Source organism: Aulonocara sp. 'chitande type north' Nkhata Bay, linkage group LG6 (genome assembly GCF_057382095.1).
Source record: "Aulonocara sp. 'chitande type north' Nkhata Bay isolate Kocher_YH1m ecotype deep benthic linkage group LG6, A_spYH_male_GT1.1, whole genome shotgun sequence".
In the NCBI taxonomy this organism is placed as follows: domain Eukaryota; kingdom Metazoa; phylum Chordata; class Actinopteri; order Cichliformes; family Cichlidae; genus Aulonocara; species Aulonocara sp. 'chitande type north' Nkhata Bay.
Window position 1 is genome coordinate 35,161,921 of NC_141349.1, and position 22,981 is coordinate 35,184,901.

At 39.4% G+C, this 22,981-nt stretch overlaps 4 protein-coding genes across 12 annotated transcripts; 1 reads left to right on the forward strand and 3 right to left on the reverse strand.

Moving 5' to 3' along the window:
* The first annotated feature begins 1,964 nt into the window (after positions 1-1,964).
* On the forward strand, positions 1,965-8,404 carry LOC147328318 (uncharacterized). Of its 9 annotated transcripts, none has more exons than XM_086296597.1 (8): positions 1,993-2,129; positions 2,334-2,373; positions 3,220-3,323; positions 3,410-4,161; positions 4,586-5,117; positions 5,952-6,091; positions 6,392-6,496; positions 7,424-8,404. In XM_086296597.1, the coding sequence occupies exons 2-8, from the start codon at positions 2,340-2,342 to the stop codon at positions 7,500-7,502; spliced, it is 1,746 nt and encodes a 581-aa protein (XP_086152723.1). In that variant the 5' UTR covers positions 1,993-2,129; positions 2,334-2,339; the 3' UTR covers positions 7,503-8,404. The 9 variants fall into 9 exon arrangements, with proteins under 9 accessions (XP_086152721.1, XP_086152718.1, XP_086152723.1 ...); XM_086296598.1 differs by having other exon boundaries at positions 4,595-5,117; XM_086296595.1 differs by lacking the exon at positions 7,424-8,404 and having other exon boundaries at positions 1,965-2,006; positions 3,223-3,323; positions 6,392-7,408.
* nanos3 (nanos homolog 3) lies at positions 7,792-9,303 on the reverse strand. The gene has a single exon (XM_086296600.1). The coding sequence runs from the start codon at positions 9,133-9,135 to the stop codon at positions 8,473-8,475; it is 663 nt and encodes a 220-aa protein (XP_086152726.1). The 5' UTR covers positions 9,136-9,303; the 3' UTR covers positions 7,792-8,472.
* Positions 9,304-10,230: 927 nt separating this feature from the next.
* Positions 10,231-14,326, reverse strand: LOC147328320 (afadin- and alpha-actinin-binding protein). The gene is made up of 13 exons (XM_086297433.1): positions 13,088-14,326; positions 12,852-12,952; positions 12,709-12,777; positions 12,498-12,621; positions 12,335-12,413; positions 12,122-12,242; positions 11,746-11,759; positions 11,615-11,715; positions 11,400-11,503; positions 11,152-11,313; positions 10,832-10,946; positions 10,588-10,756; positions 10,231-10,397 (listed from the first exon to the last, which is right to left on the reverse strand). The coding sequence occupies exons 1-13, from the start codon at positions 13,134-13,136 to the stop codon at positions 10,301-10,303; spliced, it is 1,305 nt and encodes a 434-aa protein (XP_086153559.1). The 5' UTR covers positions 13,137-14,326; the 3' UTR covers positions 10,231-10,300.
* Positions 14,327-14,464: 138 nt separating this feature from the next.
* On the reverse strand, positions 14,465-22,610 carry LOC147328321 (guanine nucleotide-binding protein G(I)/G(S)/G(O) subunit gamma-10). Its single transcript, XM_086296601.1, has 3 exons — positions 22,389-22,610; positions 21,735-21,861; positions 14,465-15,805 (listed from the first exon to the last, which is right to left on the reverse strand). The coding sequence occupies exons 1-2, from the start codon at positions 22,476-22,478 to the stop codon at positions 21,736-21,738; spliced, it is 216 nt and encodes a 71-aa protein (XP_086152727.1). The 5' UTR covers positions 22,479-22,610; the 3' UTR covers positions 14,465-15,805; position 21,735.
* Between the last annotated feature and the right edge of the window lie 371 nt (positions 22,611-22,981).

A 22,981-nucleotide genomic window follows, 5' to 3' on the forward strand; every position in this document is an offset into this window, starting at 1 on the left:
AAACCGTAAATGAAGCCGTAAATGATATTTCAAATTATTATTTGCATCAGGACATCTTGTTATTTTTAATTAGAAAGTATTATTAAAGTTAATGAAATGTTACAACTGAAAAAAAATAGGAAATATTTCAAATCAAATATGTTCTCAGATTGTTGTTACTCTGTCCATCTCTTTTTGCTCAATAGAACCAGACATGCAACATCCCCGACAAACATCCTGATGAGAGTGGGGTGGATTTTACTCAAGGACAGCTGGATCAGCTCAGCTCAGCTGAAGATAAACCACACGTCTGTGACCAGCGTTGGAAGCTTCAGTCATTTATGCAATTTTAATATTCATCTGTATAGCCTGAGTGAAGAAAAACACGACTCTTGTGATGAGTGTGAAAAGAGTTTTACCCAGTCAACAAATCTGAAGACACGGCATACCCACACAAGAGAGAAACCATGCATCTGTCAGTGTGGGAGGCTTTCAGTGACCCATTAAATTTATGACATAATAAGAATTCCTATCAACGTTGTCCCCGAAGCTACATCAGCATTTCCACAAGGACCACAATCTGAAAATTTCAGAAGCATATATGAAGTCTATGAAGCAATAAAAAGCACTTTGTAAGAATGCTCAGTAGTTCTGATTCACTTTTTCTAATGATAGCATTAAACTCAGGTGGAGTTATGGATTTAAAAAAGAAAAATAACTACTACTCTGTGGGATGCTGGGATGCCACCTGGATAGATTTTTACTATCTTTGAGTTTTTGGTGCTGAGGAGTGAGAGCAGGGGTGAGGCATGCCCCTCACAAAATGGTATGGTCACATCAGTGGAGCTGTGGGCAGAAACTACGGGAGGATAAGCAGGTTCTGATCTTATTTTACTCTTATTTTACTCTCATAAGTACATCACTGACAATATAGTAATATTAAATGAATATTAAATTAAGCAGTACTTCCAAAAAAAAGGGAAAAAAAGTTTACTCCCTACTTTACTTGTACAGTTTCATCACCTGTGAGCCCAACATCAAAAGAGTTTTTTGCTCCTTCATCTAGAGATATTAAACTTTTATGTCAAATCTACTGAGTAGTTCTTAGTAGTATATATTATTAAATGTTATCTTCAAGCACAAACTAGTAACTGTTTTGTTCATCTATGTTTTTGCCACCATCTATTGGTCAATTAGATTTCCTGCAAACCAATTCATATTTTAGAGAAAATCACATATAAGCATTGGTTTAATGTTCAGATGATCAGATTTATTTTGAAATTAGTAGCCAAATCAGGTGGGTGATTTAGAATTTTCAGTCAGGTGCATATTTTTGGATATTGGAAAAAATTTGGAATACCCGGAGAAAAATCCAAAAGAACATAGAGAGAATATTCAAACTCCTCACGGGAAGAAAGAGGATATTAAGAGTGCAGCAGATTGATAAGCAAAAGAGCAGGAAAGGTGAAGAAGAGGTGAGCTTCCAAAATACAAGACAGACGTGAGAGTTAAAAAACAGTAAAAGGGACCATTATGGCACAATGGAAGTAGAAGGCCAGTACTGGTCTTTGTCTCAGAGCTTCTACTTTAAACTGACTTTAAAAACTGAACTAAACATTTTTACTTTTTTTCTTAAGGTTTTACTTCTGTTGCTTAAAAAAATAATTGTGAGACTTTAAGCTTTAGGAAGAAAGTGTTTGACATTCAGTATTCAGTTTACTATAAAATGTATAAATTAAATTTTAAAAGGTGCTATTATTGTGCTGTTATCTGTTAGATTGAAAGTCCAGTGTTTTAAGATTCTGGGAACACCACTGCTAACAAAAGCCCTTTACTTCAGGCCTTATTTGAATCCAGATGGATAAGTTATATTAAAAAAATACTTCAATGCAACTTTTGTGAAATGGGGAAAGTGCCACGAAACGTTTTTGTACCAGGCTGGAAACATCTGCGTGTCTTTGAGAACTGAGTTGCTTTTGAAATCAGCTTCAAGTGTTGACGAAACACGTCCATCACTGACGTAAAACGTAAGCACACGGTCCGTGCATCTGGTGGGTGGATGTATGTCCCCGTGGGAAGAAAAAGTCAGCTGAAAAAAGTCGTCACTTTGTCACAGGAGTTATTTAATCCCCATATCTTTATTACTTAATGTAAGCAGACACATTTAATCGGTGCTCCGATTATCTGTACGTTTTCTCATTGAGTAAGCAAAGTTTACGTTTGTTAGCTAGCTAATACATTTGTTTCGAGAAAAATGTCTTTAACAGTTAGCTGACTCTTTTGCATAACCTTAAGTTAGCTGGCTTATCAGCTGATATATCTTTGATATTTTCACGTCTTTATCTTTCTCGTAGGAGGAGATGGCGAAAGGCAAAACGAAGATCAAGAGCAGTGGTAACAGGAGATGCTACTGACACAGATATTTGCTAATTTAGCCGCCGAATATAAATAATTATAAGATTAATTATGGTTTAAAATAAGTTGATTTTGAAAAAAGTTACAAATTTGATTTCAGTCCATTTAAAGGAGTGTGTTGTGTTGTGCTGTGTCCTGTGACTCCTGTCTTGTGCCAGAGAGTGATTACCAGTATTTAAACTGTTGTAAATGACTTGTTGGCCTATAATCTACCAAACATATCTCAACATATCTCTGATGAATGATAAAAAAAAGTCATTTTTGTCCAGAAAGAACATTTCTGCCACAAAGTAGCAATCAGTTTTTGGCAAAGTGACTTTTATATTTATATTTTATATATATACTTTATTTATTATTATTTATAGACAAAACTCTCATTGACATTAATTTTTTTTTCAAGAGATTCTGGCTAAGAGGGAAGCAGGAAATATAACATCATCTATAATGATATTTTATGTGGAGTAAAAGGACTGGATCGATTATTACTGATTAGGTACAATAATGCAGAGTCACAAAACAACAAGCCATTTCTTTGGATAACTATTTTGTAACTCCTGTTACAGAAGGCTAACACAAGATAAATAGTAATAAAGGAAAAACATTTTGGAATAATCCTACTAATAATACATAAATATATATAAGGTATTATATAGTAATTTTACTTGTCTGGCCTACTTGAGATTAAACTTGCTGTACGTGACTTAAGAACTAAAAAGGGTTTGACTCTCCTCTTTGACATAGCACCAACTAAATGTTAATGGTGAGTATATGTAGTGATTCTTCTCCACAGTATTTGATTAATTGAACGGATTGCTTTGTTTTAAGAAGACTTAGCTCCACCCCAGGCTCGGTCACTCAGGTCTAGAAAGAGGGAATGTCCAAGTGATGACATTTCTCTAACCGATGATGTTCAGGCTCCACATCAACAGGTACTTTAGGTGATTGAAACAGAACCTACATTCACATATCATTAAGACAAGCTGCTTGATTCTCTTTGTCTTTTCTTTAACTTCAGGATGCTGAAGAGTATAACTCAGCAGTAGTTTCCACACCACCACAGTGTCCTCAGTCTCTTGCTCAGGAATGTGCTAAGACTACAAATCAGCAGGAAGCAGATCAAGCCTGTGCCACAAAACAGGAAGAAGATGCAGGCTGCTTTACAAATGTGGAACTTCAAGAGCAAGATGCTAACAATCCCAAAAATGATTCTCAGCTGGAAGACCTTCAAGTACTTTCTGAAAATTTCACCAACAAGAGTGGAACAAATGAGGAGGAAATGGATTTAGATGAATGTAACAGATCATTGTATGACACACGCACAGATCAGCTCAAGGTCTTCTTGCCTATCACCAAAGAACATGTCCAGTCCTGCCCGGTTGCTTTGAATGGAAAGGAGAACTCTGATGTGGAGAGCAATCAACACACTGGCCCAGAAGAACCTACCAACGTGTGCTTGGGTGATGTCACAAAGGGGTCGGTAGCAGGATTGCCAGCCAAGAAAAAGCGAAGGATGGGCATGTGTGGCCTGACAGAGAAGGAGCGGAGTCATTTTTTAATGACACAAAAGCGTGAAAACGGGCAAAACAGAGAGGGTAAAGTGGAGAAACCTATTTGCGAGAACACAGCTGAACCTGTGACTGTGGAAGAAAACACATCTTCACTCCCGTTACCATCCTCACCTCCATCCATCCCAGCAGACGGGCAGAACGGGGAGCCGAGAGAGGAAGAGATAAAGCTTCAGCCTAGTCACTGTAAAGGAGATGAAAGGCAAGTGTAATATTACATTTATTACATTTATTACATTTTTCAGAGTTTTACACTGTTTTAGCAACCAGCAGTGTTGGAAAGGAACATTAACACAACTACTGTTACATTAGTTATATTTTACCTAAAAGAGGTTTCACGTAACAGTTTTGCTCATTTAAAATTTAAACACCATGAACTTCAGTTAATGATTAGTTTTAAATACCTTAATTATCAAAATGGAGTTCAGTTTAGACAGTTTTATTTTCCAGAATTGAAAATCACAGGACAAAGAGAAAAATTAAGATTGCAAAGTGCTGTTTTCATTGCGAGTCAAGATGTTAAATAACCGTTTCAGAAGAGGTTTATAAAAATTCAAATGACTTTTTAAAACTGACTTGTATATGTAAAATACAAGAGATACTAATTTGTCATTTCTGTCTTTGAGAACACACAGAGCAGAAAGTGAAGCCTGTGCTGCTGTCAGTCCTTCAGATGGCTTCACCGCTGGTTTCGATTCCGGCTGCTCAGAGGGAAAAGGTAGTGAGCGTGAAGATGGCATAGTTACTGATTCAGAGCAAGCCGGTGACTTAGATCACATTGCAGAAAAAGAAGCAGGGGAGGATTTGGGCAGCCAAAAACTCCAAGAACTCAAAGTTTGTACCAATGAAATTATGGCTGAAGTACCTAAAAATCAAGAGGAAGCTGGCTTAGCAGAAGCAAACTGCAGCTCTGCCATGTCTTTCTGCACAAGTCAAGATGAGAAGACTGTCCACCTGCAGGCTCTCCTTCTGCAGGTGGACAGTGTTACTGGAACAAGAGATGAGAAGGAGGAAGAGATCAGCGGGAATGTGTTCAGTGGTGATGGAGCTGATAAAAATGTCTCCTGTTCACACACCCAAATGGGAGGATTAAACTGTGGCTCTGTGGAAATCTGTGAGAGCGCAGCTACACCCAGTGTCTCAGAGAGGAAAGACAGTGTAAGTAGTGGCGCTAAAACCTAAAACGGAGGGAAGGAACAGACTGTTATGCAACAGAGTATTATTTTGAGAATAATGTCAAAATGTGGCGATTACAGTTGTTGTTTCAAGTCAAACAACTTCCACAGCTCGTATAAGCTCTACAAAATGCCCTGTGTAGATGAGCTAGGGAAACAGCTTGATCAGCTGCCATTGTTTCCCCTCTGTACTGCATGAGGGCGTAGCCATCCATATCGATATACTGTCCATTGCCAGCTATTTAATTTTGCAAGTATGATTTCACTAACTCATCAGCACAAACCATTTTTTAGAGGTTGTAGCAGCCGTGGCACGTCTATGACCTGAAACAACAATTTTAATCTCCACATTTCAACTTTATTCTTCTTCTATTTTAAGGACTAAAGGACTAAATCTTTCTTCTTATTTTGCCCTTTTGTTCCCCTTAATGATTCATTAATGTAGTTTATAATGTCATCACAGTCTTTCACACTTATGCACCACCAGTAAACGCACTGGACATTAGTGCTGAAACTCTTAATCAGTTATTGATTAAACTGTCTGTAAAATTATAAGTCATTTATGTTAAAAATATCAAGAACAAATGTTTCAATCTTGTGTGTTTCTAGTATATTTATCTGTGTTGATTTACAGTCAGTTTTCCTTATGTTCTCTTTACTTGTGATGTTAATTTGACAAATTAATTATTTTAATATTTAAAAAACTAAACTATGAAATTAATTAACTGAAAATAAGCCCAACATAAAATAGCTACTTAATTAATATCATGTGGAAAGAGCATTTATTGTTTTTGTTTCTTTGTGTTTATAAATACAGTGTGATCCTGATGAACCTGCTGCTGGTCCGTCAGCTGTTCACGCTGATCGCTCGCAGACACTCTCACTCACTGCTGACTCGTTTGGATCTGGGTGCTTAGATTATGTGTCGGACTCCCAGCTGAACACCATCGTTCTGATGTAAGAAATAAGCGAGGAAATACCAGTATATCCGCTGATACACAAAAGACTGCACACACGAGCAGTCGGATGCTTCAGATGTACAAGTCTCTGTATGTGTATCTTTCAACTCTACTGTGCTAATTTTACTCAATATTCAAGAAACTGTTTTATAAAAATAGTCTCAAATATAAAAAAAAGACATTTTTAAGAGACAATGCTGTCTTAAAGTTAAAAATGTACTTTGGTCATCTTATGAAATTAACAGACAAGCTTTAACACCTCTATTTTTAAATTATTCCGATGTTTGTGTTTCTGTAGTGAGGATGAGGCGATGCAGAAAGAGGAAGACCCTGATTCCTCAGACTGTGATGAAGATGGTACAGACCTAATCTGCGGACTTATCAGAGAACTCTCCTCTCTAAAGTTAGTACATGCCATTCTTCTTTCAGCTACCAGCGTCTTAGCGTCTCTTCCTATAGGTAACCTTTTGACTTTCACTACCATTAGTCAGTTTAATTGTTTTTATACTCGCCTCCCTGCTGTGATTGGTTGGGGGTAAAGCATGTGTGGTCAACTCTGCCAGCTGTAGATCTCGTCTGGTCAAAGATGAGCAAGCGAAAGTATGTAGATGTGAGAGAGACCGACATTTAAGTGGCAAATTTGCTTGAATAATCCTGCAGCACCTTTAAAGTCCATGACATTTATCTGTTATTACACACCTCTCCCATTCTTTAAACCAGTCACTTAAAAGGCAGTTCTTGCTCTAATTTCTAACTCCAAAATTTCACTAGAGCAACTTTGTAGGTTGCACATGTCCAAAAAAAAATGAATGTTTTATCTCCCTTTCTCTTCCAAGCAAGGCAGTTTTCTTCTGATTGGGTGCCCCACACAAAAAAAAAGCCACAGTTGTGTGCCTGAGATGACCAAAGTAGGGCCATCTACTCTCACTGACATTACACAGAGCCAAGATCAGAAAAACAGTAAACCCTGTTGTGCATCGTCGACATGCACAGCGGGTTGAGGATGGTAAAACAGAATCGCTGACAAAATTAAATATAATAGTGGCTTCTCTCAGCTTCCCAGTAGATGCACCTATGGTACAAATTTGAAGATCGTTGGTGATTTGCAGAGAAGTTGACCTCTGACCTTAAGGTCAAAGTCATTTGGATTTGAACTTGTCTGAGATTTTTACTAGATGCTTCTCTGGGATTTATCTTAAAGTTCTACATCGCCTCATTCTTGAGTTCACAAGCTTAGGTGTCCATGACGCTTGTAGCCCACCCGGCAGGTTGACGGATACAGAGTTAAATTGTCATGAATGAAAAATAATGTCCTCCATCTTTCTTCTAGTCGGAGAGTCATGGCTGCTCATCGAGAGCTGGAGAGTCTGCGCCGTAGCAGTAAAAGTTCAAGGAGCTCAACTCGTTAAGAGAGTTGTTTCAGGTTTCTTCAGTCCTTATTTTACTGCTGCCCCAGTGGTTCACTGGTAAAGAACATGTTTTAAAGTGTTTACTGTTCTGGAGTTAACTGCAGCTCAGTTTTGTTTTGCTTTTTTAGTTTAATGACTCATTCCACTTCTTCCCAAATAAAGATGGATGTTTATTACATGCGTCTTGTCATTGGTGATTTAGTCACATTAATTTGAACATGACTCATTTAAAATGTCAAAAAAAAAAAAAAAAAATTCAAAATTGAAAAATGACAACATAGAATGCAAATAAACTTAACCAATTTAGTTATTTATAACTTTTTAGCACACAAGAATATCCACAGAGAAATTTTCAGACTTTTTCCACAAAGGCAGAAGAGTTACAACGGCGTTAACATTTTTAGAAAAGCCACAATTACAGTTTTCAAAATAAAATAATCTATCCTCAAGAACAGAGGCCTACTTGCACACAGAAACAAGAACAAGTCACTCATTTTTAAAAAATTTAAAATGCTGACATGGTCACATAATGCTTTACCTGTTTTAGTAGAGTTATTAATGATGACTGCATCTCTTATAATGTTTGACAGTGTTATAATCCTTCAATGCATGGACAGGAAATATGAAACGATATCAGCTGGCCACGTTTTAAAAGTATGTAAAAGAAACATACAGTAATTTTTTGAAACATGTCTCCTCCCAAACATAAAATCTGGCAGTCGTTCTTGAAAGTGCCTCTCAAATCCAAACACCAAACAGCTGAGGTATTTTAGGCTGGCAGGACCAGCTGCAAAGAAACTCTAATCAGCTACACAGCAAACGAACCAAAGCATGCAAATGAAAAGCACACAAAAGCAAAACCACACTAGAGCTAAAATAAATACACAAATAGAAAAAATAAAGTCACACTAAACGAAACGAGGGTCCTGCCTTCTGTGTAGTGTCTTATTGTCCCTTGCCACCTGCTGGTTCAGCGTCTGGACTTGGCGTACACGGAGCTGTATGCGCTGTCCACTTTGGGGCAGAAGCGCTTGGTGTGAGCCTTGGCCCCCGTGGCTCCACACAGAGGACACACGTACTGGCGCAGATAGGGACACAAAACATCTCCTTCTTGGTTCTTCAGCCAATGGGATCCGTAGACCAGCTCAGACTCTCCGTTGTGTTTACAAAAGCTGCAGAACATGCGCTCAGGAGTGGGTAAGACTGCCTCAGGTGTTTTGAAACGACTCGTCTTCTTTCGATTTTTTGGCCCCCGGGAGCCCGGCGGGTTTTGCATCACTTTCACATCAATTGCGTTTGGTGCATACGCCACACCATCCACTGGATCCGTGCGAGCAGGGGAACGCATTAGTGCACATTCGCGGGAGCAGGGATCCGGCGCGCTCTCTGCTCCGAGGCCACCTTGGCGAGCTGCGTTATTGCGCACAGATACCATAGCTTGACTCATGTCGTCACACTCCGTGTGATGAGCTTTGGACACAGGCTGGGAGGACTCGGAGACGGTGCTGCGACCCAGGATATCTCGAATTGTATCACACAGTCCCATGTAGTCTCGCCAGGGCTGGAAACTTTTGCTGTCGGACTCCATGACGCGTGGCAGGTGATGAAGGAATCCCCAAACCATTCCGTTCATTCTAGCTCCAGTCCGGCGATGTTTTCGGCCCCTTCGGGAAGATGACCCAGTTTTTTTACTTGAAACAAACACCAGCAGACAAAACAGCTCGCGTTGCGCACAGAATTTACGAGTAGTAATTGAGCACAAGGTGTGACCTCACCAACAGCGCAGCAGCCAGTCACGTGAGCACGTGCCCAACGCGTGCGGCCAATTAAAATGAATTTCCTCCAAATGTTTGCGCAGCCCTTGTCGAGGGTTAATGGGTACATAGATTTCATTTTCTGTACGTAAACATATTCAACATGCTTCAATGTCAAATTATATATGTCAGTATACAAACTTTTTCATTATTGGAATAAACATTAAAATAAATAAATTCTATTTTATTTCGATAATGACTGAAAAGTCGAAGCGCCAGAAATACATAAATCATTCTATATATGTAGACACCTTCGTGCCCATCTTAGTCCAGTTGAACTACTATTCAGAAATTTTGGATTATACCCCCCCCCCCCCCCCCAAAAAAAGTTATGAATTTGCTGAGCTTCACTTGATTCAAATAAGTTAAACCAGTGATAAAGGCCAATGGCATCTTAAAGAACCTCATGGTATCACCCTTTAGTTATGCAGCTATAGTCTCAGACTGCTGTGAGACCTCCCATGATGAACTTTCCACCACTCCTTTTCACTCCCATTGTTAATATGCCACTATTGCATGCTAACTTATGTACTCTCTCCCGTTTGAATTTGGTCCCCTTTTGTCGTGCAAAGTCTCTATGCTCCTTTTACCCTTGTGTTGTCCTCGGGATTCCCATATACTTGTTTGCCATTCACCTACGGGTCGTTTTTGACCTGAGGACAACACAAGGGTTTAACAAGTCATAGCAGATGGCTGCCTGACCTGGTCCAGATCCTGGGTCGTCATCCTGTTAAAAGGGAGATCTTCCACTCTGCTGTTGCAAAGTGTTGTTCACAGCAGGGAATTACAGTTCACTAAATTCTTGAGGTTCTCTCTAAAATATAGTGCAAGTCTACTGACAACTTTAGATCACAGCAAACAGCACTGCATCCACATGAAAAAAAAGAAAAGAAAAGAAACAAAAAACAGTGGAGATAAATAAAATTCAATATTTATTGTCAATTCTAAAAAGGGGAAATTTAGTTTCTGTTGAATAAAATTGCATTAAAATGACCAATCTAAATGTGGAGCATGGGGCGTGTGCCCAATCCTGTCTGCTCCAGCGTCCCATGTTTCCAAGTGCTGATCAACATCTCTGGATCTACACAATACAGAAACAAAATTTAAAATAAGCAGCACTTTCATAAAGTCAGGAGGAAAAGAGTTTGCAGTAAATACAGAAGTTGTATCTGTTTTCATGTCACAACCCCCCACCACCCAAAAAATACTTTGTTAAATAATTATTGCATGAAAGGAGTGCAGGAGAGAACTGAAGAGTCATATCAATCCACCTGCAGTTGTATGGTAGATTGAGGGAAGAGTAGAGCTCAGGAGTGCTGGGAGTTTGGACTCTGCCTCTTCCCTGATGTAATCCAGCAACGGCAGCGGTCCCTGACTCAGAGGTTGATGGAGTAAGGGGAAGACAGCCAGATATGTTTGTGGGTCCCAAACCTGACAGACCTGGAGTCAAACATGTGTGTGACTTCAAAGCATTTGACGTAAATTATTTAAACCTATTAAAACGACTTCACTCACTGAGAGCAGTGCTCTCTCTTCTGTTGTTGTTTGGCGCTCCTTTGTTAAACAGAGGTGAGTCACACAGATATTGCTGCTTGAGAAGAGAGGCTCTCTGTTGCTCAAAATCACAGCGCTGCAGACAAGACATTAAAACAAAGCAGAAAAACAAGTTGCATAAGAGAACCACTCGAAAATGTACAATCCTCCAGTGTGATGGTGTCCTGATAAACTATTTTTTTTATTTTTTTTGACAAACCTTATTAGGGAACTATCAGAACTGACAGCAAATGACATTTATATAACCCTTTATAAATGAGTCTGCCTTATTTTCTTCAAACCTCACGGCTCAGTCGAATGGCGGCATCAGTGAACGACTGACGTTCCCTTTCAAAAGTCCTCCTCATATGATGGAACTCTGCCCAGCGCACCTGAAGACGTTCCCACTCTTCCAAAAAGTAGCTATCAGTAAGTTCGGCGGGGATGGGTGAAGCAAGGGTATCCTTCACAAAGAAATGAGGGGAAAAAAGTCTGAGACTAGCAAAAGTTTACAAGACAAAGAATGTTAACTCATATTAGAGGGCAATACCTGCAGCATTTGCTGCTGCAATCTGACAAGATGTTGACTCTCTTTCAGTTCAGCTTCCAGCTGAGCCAGAAGCTTTTCTTGGTCGGTACCAGCAGTAGTCTGACCTGCATGAACACTGTAATTCTTAAAAGTTTTCCAGTCAACACTCGATACAGTCTTCTTTGACCCAACAATATTTCACAGATTGTTTTAAAGTGTGTTTGAAAGAGGTTTACCTTCAAACATGATGCCCGGTAGTAGCCTCTGCACTTTCCTCCAACTCTGAACAACCCCGCCTGTCACATGTTCTCCAAGTGCTTCCTCAGCTTGATCCAACCTTTAATCTCCATCCTGGGCCATATCCATCGACTCTGACAGGGTCTTACATCAAAGTTTAGATCGATTTATTGGGATTGGGAAGAAGACTCTAATGTTAAAAATATTCAAAAGCTTTGAAAGTGTATTTATTATCTTGACATTATTTTAGTAGCTATTCCAGAACTTTAAACTTTACATGGTCTTCATCAGCAAATGTAATTTGTGGTTTAAGGCAGCAGATTTATGAATATATGATCAGTCACTATAAGGTTCATTAGTGTATCATTCCAAATGTTTGCAGCAGCAGGGATTGAAACTCTAAAAGGATCTTGTGGTGGGATTGAGTTTTCATTTGACTGTTTTTGGATCAGTTCATTCAACATAACTTATTCAGCATCTCTGGTGTTAGTTAAGCCTTTGCCCACCTGCTCCATGTCGACTCTGAGTGCATGAAGTAAAGTGGTGAGGCTGTGACGCAGCTTCATCGCCTCCCTGAGCTCTGCTTCTCTTCGCTCCAGCATCAGACGCAGTGCTGCCTCTTCTCGTCTACAAGTTGGAGAGAGCAAGTCAAGATTAGGAAGAGCAATTTGATGAGAGTCCAAGATCAGAAAATGCATGAAAATAACCAGCTAACGTACTTCGCAGTAGATCTGAATGATTTAATTGGCTGTTCTTTTTTGCCCCGGCTTCCAGGTGGAAAGTTTAGCACCTCTATGGCTGGATAGAAAAATATAACGGGTTGAAAGCTACAGGATGTGAGAAATATTTAAGAGGTAAGCAAACTGCTGGGGTTAATCTCACCTGGTCCTTTCTCTCCATGTCTGTCAGTCATCTGTGACAGTCGCTCCTTCAGTCTGTTGGTCTGCAGTTCTCGCCGTCGCAGCTCCGCTTCCTGCTGGTTACATTGGAGCTGCAGATGGCCGCACTGACAAGTGGAAAGATATAGTTTAGGAATTGGAAATGAATATGAAGGCATTCATTTAGAAAACCCTCACACATGCTTTCATCTTACTTTGACCCGCTCACATCTCAGCATGTCCTGAAGCCTGGCCACATGCTCATCCATCTCTTTTAGCTGCTCCTAGAAGGAAAGAGTTCACCTTGTCTCCTTAATCTGAAACACAAATCTGTGCTCTTAAATTTATTGTAACACACCCTCAGTGAGTCTCCTTGTTCCTCCCTATCAGCCCACCAGGAGGCGCTTTGGGGGTGCGCATTTAGAGGGTTGAGACTGGGATCCCTAAACAGATGAGAGTCTGCAGGAGAAACACAAAAAAGCAAGTAGGTGGAGATAAGGTGAAATATGAATACAAATATGTCTTCTTTTTTTAAAAAAAATCTGTGGTCTGGTAGCTTAGATAATGTTCTTTCAAGTGAAAGGATGTCATTACCTGAGTACTCCTGTCTGTCGTCTTTTCTTTGCACAAACCTGGAAGCCATCTGGCTGCAGTATACGTATAATAGCAAAAGGTAGATGTTTTTACAATTCTAATTGATGTGCACAACATCTAGGAAACGCGGCTATATATAACTTTACAAAGGCTCTCACCTGAGCAGCAAAACCTCCTCAGGTGAGTCCAGCCTGTGTTCACAGGTGATGGCACTTTTGTTAATTATCACTGACAATGATGAATGAGGAGACTGCAGCTTTAGACCATTATTCAATCAAACTACTTATTATAAAAGAAATTCCACTACTACTTCTCAAATTGTTGCTGTGGAGATTGAACAGCACAAGATTCCTGGGGGTGCATGTGACCGACAACCTCCTCCAGTGTCAAAGCTCACCAGCACCTGCACTTCCTACAGAGGCTAAAAAAGACTCATCCCAACCCATCGGGCTTCACCACTTTCTACAGAGTCACCGCAGAGAGTGTTGCATTCGTCTGCAACATGAGAGTAGCAGTGTCTCAGAAAGAACGGCACTGACAAGATTATCGGGGTCTCACTGCCACCATCTGGGGATCTGGCAAAGGAACGCTGGCCTTCATGGGCAAAAAGGATCGTGACGGTCATCACTCACCCGGTCACTGGCCGTTTTCCCTCCTGCCTTCAGGCAAAAGGTATTGCAGTATAATGTGAATTTACCCAACTGCCATCAGACTGGTAAATTCATAATGTACATCATAAATGGATGTAGTACAATAACCTAAGCACGACTTAGCTTTTTCAGGTTTCTTATATAAATGTAATGTTTTTTGACAGCTGCACTAGAGCATTTTTACATGGTCCCCTTTTTGTTTTTCTGTGTTCATAATTTCGTTCAGCAATGCATCTGTAACGTATCGACTGAATGCCAATAAAGAAATCCAGATGGGTTTTTTTCCCGTTTAATGTCAAATTAAAAGCAGTACCTCGAACAAGAGCAGCAGCGATAATTTGAGACGTCTTTGCAGTGTCACACTGCTGTAAGTCACAGTGTTCGTCATCTGTCCCGTGACTTTGAGCTTGGTGCTGTATTTTGTTTTCAAATGCATGAATAGAACAAATGCAGCACATTATCAACATTTATTTTATTGTTTTTTTTTGTTTTGTTTTTTTATGAAGACACTGCCGTTATCAGTATATTTTTCTTGATTTATAGAGGTGACACATGACATACTGATGCTGGTGAGATCCTGGAGATTTATGACATGTGGGCAGACACTTACTAGTGCACAAAAGTTTGTGTTAATGTAGAAACATGCCACTTGCATACAAGACAGATGGTCACTGGAACTGAGTCAGTGCATGCCTACCCTAAATATTCATTTAAAAATCATAAATGATTTCATATTCAGCTGTTCAGATGGCTTTAATATCAGATTAAAAAAGTGAAACCACGTTTCAAAATGACATCAAACTTTTGAGCATCACACTTGATGCAGTTCTCTGTTCCTCAGATGCACTTTACACAATATATGATCTGGAAAATGTTGATGTTTGCATATCCTTCAGTCTTTTCACTTTGACTATAAAACACCTGAGACTGAACCTTCTGACCTGCTAATGTGCGAGTCGTAAAATAAGTCAAAAAAGTGACACTTCATAATAATCATTTTCTTATGCTATCTGTGCAAAGGATTAACATTTCCTTAAAAAAAAACAAAAAAGCATAGCATACAGATTTTCAGTGTTCAAAAAAAAAAAAAAAATTTTAATTTAGTTTCTTTTGAAGGCTTCCCACAAAAGCAACGTTTATAAAGATACAGACTAACAGCAGTGAAGGTTTTGGTTGATAGTAAAATGATTCCAGTGTGGAAAACAACTATTGCAACAAGTCATTGCAGTAGATTCATTAAATACAAACATTATCAGAAATATGTTTCTAATGTGATATACATTCAATTTCTGCCACTATCCAAATTGTGTAAGGCCATAATGTGTTTTTAAATTAAAGACAGGTACAGATACAGGCAGGTAAAAGCACGTCTAATGGGCTCTTACATACATACAGAAAACAGCGGGACAAAATGTTAATGAACAATCACATGCCCTAAAGCGAGAGGTTAAGTGTCGTAAATCAGATTATTAGAAACACCTTTTACATAATCACAAATACATGAGCAGTTTCTTTTGGCCACATATAGAGTTAGTCCTGTGTCTGTAGTGTTAATGTCTGTGCTTTGTAATGACACACTTGGCATGGATAACAACATGTTCCTATTGCTGAGCAGCACCTGCTTTAAATTAATGATTGATTGTACTTCCACGTGTTACGCAGAATACAAGAGGAAGTTACACTTGCACTGGCCGTTAAACATGGGCTGAATTTCACTGACTGGAAAGAGACACTGTTCAGTCAGTAAATGGAGAGTGGACATGTTAAGTACTAGGTAAACCCAGAGCGGCTTAATCATTAGTCAAGTTAGTGTCAGGAACAACTTTTTTTTTTTTTAAACATGTAGAGTTTAGACCTGCTTTTATGTAACAGATTGGAGTTATGAAGCCATTAGTTTGGCAAACAAGTGGAATAACTGCCCCCCATAATCCCTCCTCCCCTCTCCCAAAACCCCGACCCCTGTGTGCATCATCCCAAGAGGTGTTGCAGGTAGATCTACAGCGGCAACAACTAGAAGTGAAGAAAGCCTTCAAAGAACAGATCCAGAAATCCTCCGCGTCTCCTTCCGCTACACACAAAAAAAAAACAGAAACATGGAAAAAAAGAGTTAAGCTGCAGGCCAAAATGACAAAAATCAGTAAATCAATAAAACACATCTGATGACATCTAATGATTTACATGCATGCTAAAACTCTGAGTTTGTGTTATGAAGGTGGTTCACTCGGTACCAAGGTACATCACCATGGTAACTTATGCTGCAGAATAAACCTGCTCCAGATGAGTGCATGTTTGAAATTTGAGATAAAAAAGGTATGAAATCACTGCCTACGGACCAACCAGTTCTACAGAGAACAGCTTCAGCATTCCTAGAATATCACTCAGACCTCCGTGTGTAGACAGTAGGAGGACCAAAAGTTGTTTTTTTTTTAAATCATCATCTAAAGTCTTTTGTCTTTCTCTAATGAACATCAATAATAAATCCATACATACAATAAATATTCTTAGAACCATCTTTATTTCTCCCCCCCCCACTTGTTGGCTGCAAACAATTTGAAAAACTTTTCATTGTTCTAAAAGCCTTAATGCTCGCTCCTAAACCAGAGCACTGGTTTGTATGTTTTATTCTTTACTCTGGCTGCAGCTGAAAGGATGAACTAAAACAACAACTATTATAATCTGTAAGATTCTCTTACCAAGTCTTAATACCACATTATGTGTAATGTTATATTGTTGCTTTATTTACACAGTCATCTTTTGTTTTATTGCCAACTTTCCTTTTTGACTTCAAATAGGCCAATCTTTATTAACAAAGTAGGTCTATTCTGGTCTTACTTACAAAAGTGCTTAAACAAATTACTAAACAAGTGGACACGCACTCAGCTGCTCTCAGTTTGTATTATGTGTGTAACCTTCATATTTTTCTAATATCACGGTTTTATCCTTGCAAAATCAGCCACTCTGCTGCTAAACAGACTTATTTGTGTTTGTTATCTTTTGTGTCAACACGCTCCATGTGACCTCTCAGCCTGACTGATGATGTTAGGGTAAATGAAGCCAGATAACAGAAAGATCACAGAGGAGAGCAATGACAACACCACTGTTGGTTTTTCTCGGAAACATTAAGGTCAGGAAAATTCCTAATTGTTTATATAGTCAACTCACATTCAGCTGTCAAACACATGCATATCTGACCAGGCCAGACAGCATTAGGGTTTTTGCTGTTTAGTGGAATACGTTTTAGCCCAAGCCAAAAGAAAAACACGAGTACTTGGATATAATATTTTGTTCTTACCAGTGTTTTGCTTAAAGCACATTTTTGTTTTTCAAAATGTTAGAAATAACACAAAAACACAAGTTTTTGTCAATTGCTTCCTTTTGTGTAACACAAAAGCACACACACTGTTGTAACACACAATAAAGCAAGCTTTAAGAAACAAATGAAGCAACACTTCAAGTACTGCATGCTATGTTTATCTCTTACCTGTTTTTTCTACTTTTTAATTTTAACTATTTTTAATAAAATATTCAAATATTATTTACTTATTCTTACTTAAAATATTATTTGACTATTGTACCTTTTACTTTTATTTTCTCTTTTTTCGACATTTTTAAAAGCAGATTTTATTTGTCTTTTATTAGTTTTATTATGTCTACGTGATTCTCTTATTTTGTAATTATGGGCAGTGTTGGGGGGTAACGGAATACATGTACCGCCGTTACGTATTTAAAATACAAAATATGAGTAACTGTATTCCGTTACAGTTACCATTTAAAAAGGTGGTATTCAGAATACAGTTACTTTGTTGAAATAAATGGATTACACTGCGGTACTTTCCTGTTTCATTTTGTCGCGGGTCAGGACTGTTTGGGTTTTGTTTGACAGCTACGTGCTGTTGTTCCAGGCAGCAGCGTTACGGTTGCCATGGTTACAGGGCGACGCTCTCTCTCTCTCTGCGACTGTGTGTTTCCTGGGTGAGAGAGCGCCTTTTCGTTGTTGTTGTTGTGCTAAGCTAATAGGCAGAATGCTACAAGCATAGCTCTAAAGAATGTAGCATCATGGGCAGTGTCTGTGAGCGCGAGGAGGGAGAAAAAGGGGAGTGGAAAGGTACAAGTTGTCATCGAGGAAAAACGGGAGCTGGAAGCATGTAAATATAATAATAACCACTTCAGCCAAGAAGAGTGCCTGACGAGCCCAGTTGTAAGTAAGCTATTAAGACTCGACTGTACACCGTGTTCATGTTTTCCTCCGAAAACAATAAGTTCCGTTGGAGCAGCCTTTCGACACCTCTCTCTGTGTCTCGCAAGAAAAGTTGACCCACACAACAAAGTAAAGCTATTTTTCGGCTACGAGCTGACACGGACCCCGCCGTATTAGTCTGAGGTCCCTTTACTACAGTTCGGAGTCGCGGACCTTCAGTAATAGTAATAAATCACACAGCAATAGTACATTCACGTTGTTGTAAAAAGCATGATAATATATTAAGTAATCCAAAGTATTCAGAATACGTTACTGTCATTGAGTAACGTAACGGAATACGTTACAGAATACATTTTGGGGCATGTAATCTGTATTCTGTAATGGAATACATTTTAAAAGTAACCTTCCCAACACTGATTATGGGTTTGTTTTTTTTGTATTTTGTGTTTTCAGTTTTGTCACTGCTGGTTCTGCACATTTTTGAAGACTACATAGTCCATTTGCCTCCATTGAAAAGCACTTAACTTTGGTTTTAAATTTCATATTAAAATTAGTGACTTAATTAATTCACATATTTAACAGGGAACTACTCCACCTATGTTTTAAAGTTTTTAGGTTTAAAGTTAGAATTAGGTTTAGGTTTAAGAAGCTTGGAAGTGCAATAATATTACTGAATGCTTAATCATGCTTTGTGTAGATACCAAAAATAATTAAAAATAATGACAGTGTAACAGCATTGAGTGTGGGAGTAATGTTCTGGGTGGTTTGTACTGTAGCCTTACTGGAACAGGTAAATAAAATAGGGGCATCATTACAAGTATTATCAACACTTGGCCTTTTCCTGTGGTGAAAAGTAAAAGTATTTCATGTGCTCTTAGTAGCACATGCAGCTTGGCAATCTGATGTAATTTCCTGGAAAACTCCACCCAACCTTAACAGACAAGTGAAAACTCCAGTATAGCTGTACTGGGTTTATATTCTTAGTGCTGGAGAAACTGTGGGAAAAGCAATGCCGACATTGTCATTTGTGTAAAACATAAATAAGTTTGAGAAAATATGGTGGCAAATGATAACATTTCAGTAAAACAATGGTTCTATGGATGTTTTTTGGATGTTTGTAATAAAAATAAATGGGTCAGCACAATGGTGCAGCAGCTGGCGCCATCAATTCACAGCGAAAATATTTGGGGTTTTAATCCGTTGACCTGCTGGGGCTCTCCTGTATAGAGTCTACATGTTCTCTCTGTGCCTGCATTGGCTGGCTCCAGGCATGAACATCTTTGCATTAGTGCTGTGATAAACTGGTGACCTGTCCACAGCTACAATAGGCCCCACTCATGACCCTAAACAGAATAAATTTGTTAAGAAGACTGATGGATAGTATACACTTAAATGGATGTACTCACGTGTCGATAAAGAAATAAAACTGAACTTAATGTGTTTTTTTGTCCCATTTTTATTCTCTTTCCATTTGCTTCTGTAGGGTCAGATAATGTGTAAATATACTGTTAATTTCCACTGTTATGCTGATGACACACAACTATATGCAAATACAAAAATCTTTTGAAGGGCGAGGACGAGTAAAAAAAAGCCGCCCCGGCCTGTTTATAGTCTGTTTATATTCTAGCCTATTTGCCCCAAAGGCTGGGTGGAGCAACCCTAGTGTTTGTAGTAGTGCTCAACAGCATGATTTGAGATCCCTTCCCAGACGCCTTAACGCCCACTCACATCCTGGGCCATCTGATCTCAGGAATTCGCATGATAAGGTGGGGCCAGGTTTCACAATGAACTCACCCGAAACTCTGGCTGATTGGGACCCACACCCAGTTTCACACCTTGGCTCAGGCGATTAGAGGATCATCAGGGGGTCCTTTTGTCCCTCTCTGTGGGGGATACTCCCACTAGGTTTATATCTGGGACTCTCCACCATTTGACCTTAGAACTGAAGAAGCTTCTCGGATGAGAGGTGAAACGTCTTCAAGCAACTTAAAGAAGTCCAGACGCTTTTCTTTGCAAGCTCCTTTGACTACGATGACCTGGATGACTGAGAACCTTCACAGTCAACAGCATGATCAATTCACTTTTACCAACAATAGAAAAATTTGGACTGTGAAGCATATTTAGGGGTACGTGCGTATAATACGACCAGCCCAACTAGCCTCTTTTATCTCGACTAAAAGCCTGAAAACAATTACAATTGTAATTACAATCATAATTACAATGAAAACCCTCACAGCCTTAATCAACCCGCCTAATCTCCAGCCTTTCTTTTATTTAGAATAAATTAAAACTAGTCCAAATACATGCACACCATCAGGATGACTGACTACTTGCAGAAATCCCATACAGGCACAGGATAAACAGTGAGATGCCACTGTTTACTGTGGCATCTTTAAATTCATCAGATTTCTTGTAAACTTTGCTGCAGGCTGAAGGCAGCTAACCTCAGTAACTCCTAGCATGAAAAGCTAGAGTCCTTCATGTTTGTAATTAAAGCTTTAATTAAGTTAGTTTAAGCTTTAGTTAATATTTTTGTGTGTGTATGTAAACTAAAACTGTAAAATTAAAGCTGTTTTTGATAACATGGAAAAGAACAAACAGGGCTGTGGGGGGAAAAAAAAAAAAAAAAAAAAAAAAAAAGGTTTTCAATCACGTGCCCAAAGTTGCGACATTGGATGCCGCTAAGACTGGTCTCTATGACGTTAGATATTTGATGTCACAAAACTTTGGTTCAGTGATTCCAAATCTGAGGTCCTTTTGTTCATTTCCACAAACCTGACCTGTAGCTTGGAAAACAATCATGGAAACCGGTTCTCCTACATTGAGGACTCTGCTACCAATCTGGATGTGATGTTTGACTCAGAGCTTTGTTTAGACAGTCATGCCTTCTCCAACTAAGAGATATTACCAAAGTTAAAACTGTTTTAATCCCAAGCAGACCCTGAAAGTCATCCATACTTTCAACTCATCACATTTGGGCTTGTAAGTCACTCTGTGTGAGTCTCAGCCAAAAATCTCCAAATTCAAAGAGACAGAGTCACATCGCTCCCATCCACGTGACACCAAACTCACTGTCTGTAATTGTAGATTTGATTTTATATTTTCCCCAGTTACCTTTATAGTGTCTGTGGGCTAAATTAAGTTCACTGACCGGAAAGGTGCTCTAGCCTGTGAGCTTCAGGTCAAGCAGCGTAAAACAAACTTTGCATGAAGGCGACACATAGAAACACATTTATGCATTTTTGGAGTCACCAACTGAATCCATGCAAATTCCGGTGGCAATGTAATGCATGCAATTTGCGCTGCTGTGACTTTACCACACAGCTTCCTTGTGATGTTGTTGTAAAGGCTCTGAACCTTCCTCCAAAACAGATGTGTTAGCAAGATAGCTCGACATGTATAAAATGCATTCCTTGAGCAGAGGAGCGATGCACCGCTTGACAATTTTAAACTACAACTAATTTTATTTACATTTTTTATTTATTTATTTTTTTTAATCAAATATCAGGAATGTACTTTAAGGTAACACTACATTATTTGATACCATCTACTTCAACTGTGTGTGACCCATATATGCATTAACCCCCTAAAAATGTCCATTATAAATGCCCCCCAAAATGCAGGGTTTTAACTGGGTCATAATGGATATTTTTCAGAATCAGAATCAAATTCTGATTCTGAAAAATGTCCATTATGACCCAGTTAAAACCCTGCATTTTTTTTCCGCCCTAGTTTAATTAAATATACAGTTTTATACCCCCACCAAATGAAACCTCCATGAAGGAGCAAGCAAGCCTACCTCAGAACAGGGAGCAGGACTTGGGGGGTCTGAAGGGATTATCACTGGAGGGGACGCCCATCAGGAGAGGATCCTTGGAGGCGTTTTGCATACAGAAGTTTTTCAGATCTGCGGCAGCCTGGGACACCTGCAGAGCCAGACACACGAGTGAGTGTGTGTGTGTGTGTGTTGGGTGGGGGATCATGAAAACAAAAACAGAGTATTTGTGATTCCTGCTACAACCCTTTGTACCTCCCACTCTCTCATTTACATGACTAACTGGCTCATTTTTTTTGCATAACATTTGCAAGGAACAGTTCCATACACGAACGGGTGTGTCTGCTGTGTATCTCTGACAGATTATGCTCACAGTCTCCTTAAAATAATCAACCCAGGGAGGTTTAACTTTCAGAAATTCCATAAACGGGTCACTTCTCCTGACACTTTAGAGCGACTTTCTAAAACAAACTAATAAGCAGAAGAAACTTGTTCGCTTGTAGCTGCGATTTAAACTACCAGAAAGCAATCTGTGAGTCTTAAGTGTAACTTAGTGTGGACAACTTTGTTGAATCTACGGACACAGCGTCACTTCTACGGTCGGTCTCCGCCATTCAGCAGCAAGAACAGCTCAATCTTCCGTGTTTGTGTGTGAGTGTAGCAGGGGTTCGTTCGTACCTTGATCCTCCGGATACTGGCCTCGAACCGGAGCTGCTTCACGGCTCTCTGGGCGATAACTAAGTTGTTGTTGGCATTGTTGTTAGACATGGCGACGGCTGTCGGTAAAGACACGTTGAAGGCTGTTTCTTATAAACTGCCACCACCGAGCGAGAGGCAATTTATCCCTAACGGCTCCAAACTAAACCCGAGAGGGGAAACATCGTCCACTGGTCAGTGCCCCGCCCCCGCTGCGCCAATGAGGTACTGGATTGGACTCTAGACCCGTCAATCAAAAAGTAAACTCGGAGACACGCCCCTGAAAACATTAACCATTATTATTAGTTTCCTAGAGAGCAGATCTCGAGGGTATCCTGTGACCTTCAGCCACAACATTTATCACATCACTTAACGTCCACCACTGTGATAGCCATATCTACAATAAAATACGTGAAAATAAAATAAGTGAGGGTAAATGACTCACTGAACACAAATCTAGTGTTTTGTTGGAGACATCCAGTGTAGCAACAGCAGGGCGTAATTCAGGGATTTTTACTTTGGTGCCTACACAATAGCATGAAAGACGGACATAACTTCCAGATCTGAAAAGCCAA

What these genes read in the sequence shown, in the direction of transcription:
- LOC147328318 (XM_086296592.1), top strand. Translation starts at nt 2,340, where the DNA reads ATGGCGAAAGGCAAAACGAAGATCAAGAGCAGTG. An exon ending in TTCAGGCTCCACATCAACAG is followed by an intron (nt 3,324 to 3,409) that starts GTACTTTAGGTG and finishes CTTTAACTTCAG; the next exon opens with GATGCTGAAGAGTATAACTC. An exon ending in TCTCAGAGAGGAAAGACAGT is followed by an intron (nt 5,118 to 5,951) that starts GTAAGTAGTGGC and finishes TTATAAATACAG; the next exon opens with TGTGATCCTGATGAACCTGC.
- nanos3 (XM_086296600.1), bottom strand. Translation starts at nt 9,135, where the DNA reads ATGAACGGAATGGTTTGGGGATTCCTTCATCACCTGCCACGCGTCATG.
- LOC147328320 (XM_086297433.1), bottom strand. Translation starts at nt 13,136, where the DNA reads ATGGCTTCCAGGTTTGTGCAAAGAAAAGACGACAGACAGGAGTACTCA. An exon ending in TGAGATGTGAGCGGGTCAAA is followed by an intron (nt 12,622 to 12,708) that starts GTAAGATGAAAG and finishes TCCACTTGTCAG; the next exon opens with TGCGGCCATCTGCAGCTCCA. An exon ending in ACATGGAGAGAAAGGACCAG is followed by an intron (nt 12,414 to 12,497) that starts GTGAGATTAACC and finishes TTTTCTATCCAG; the next exon opens with CCATAGAGGTGCTAAACTTT.
- LOC147328321 (XM_086296601.1), bottom strand. Translation starts at nt 22,478, where the DNA reads ATGTCTAACAACAATGCCAACAACAACTTAGTTATCGCCCAGAGAGCC. An exon ending in CCAGTATCCGGAGGATCAAG is followed by an intron (nt 21,862 to 22,388) that starts GTACGAACGAAC and finishes CTGGCTCTGCAG; the next exon opens with GTGTCCCAGGCTGCCGCAGA.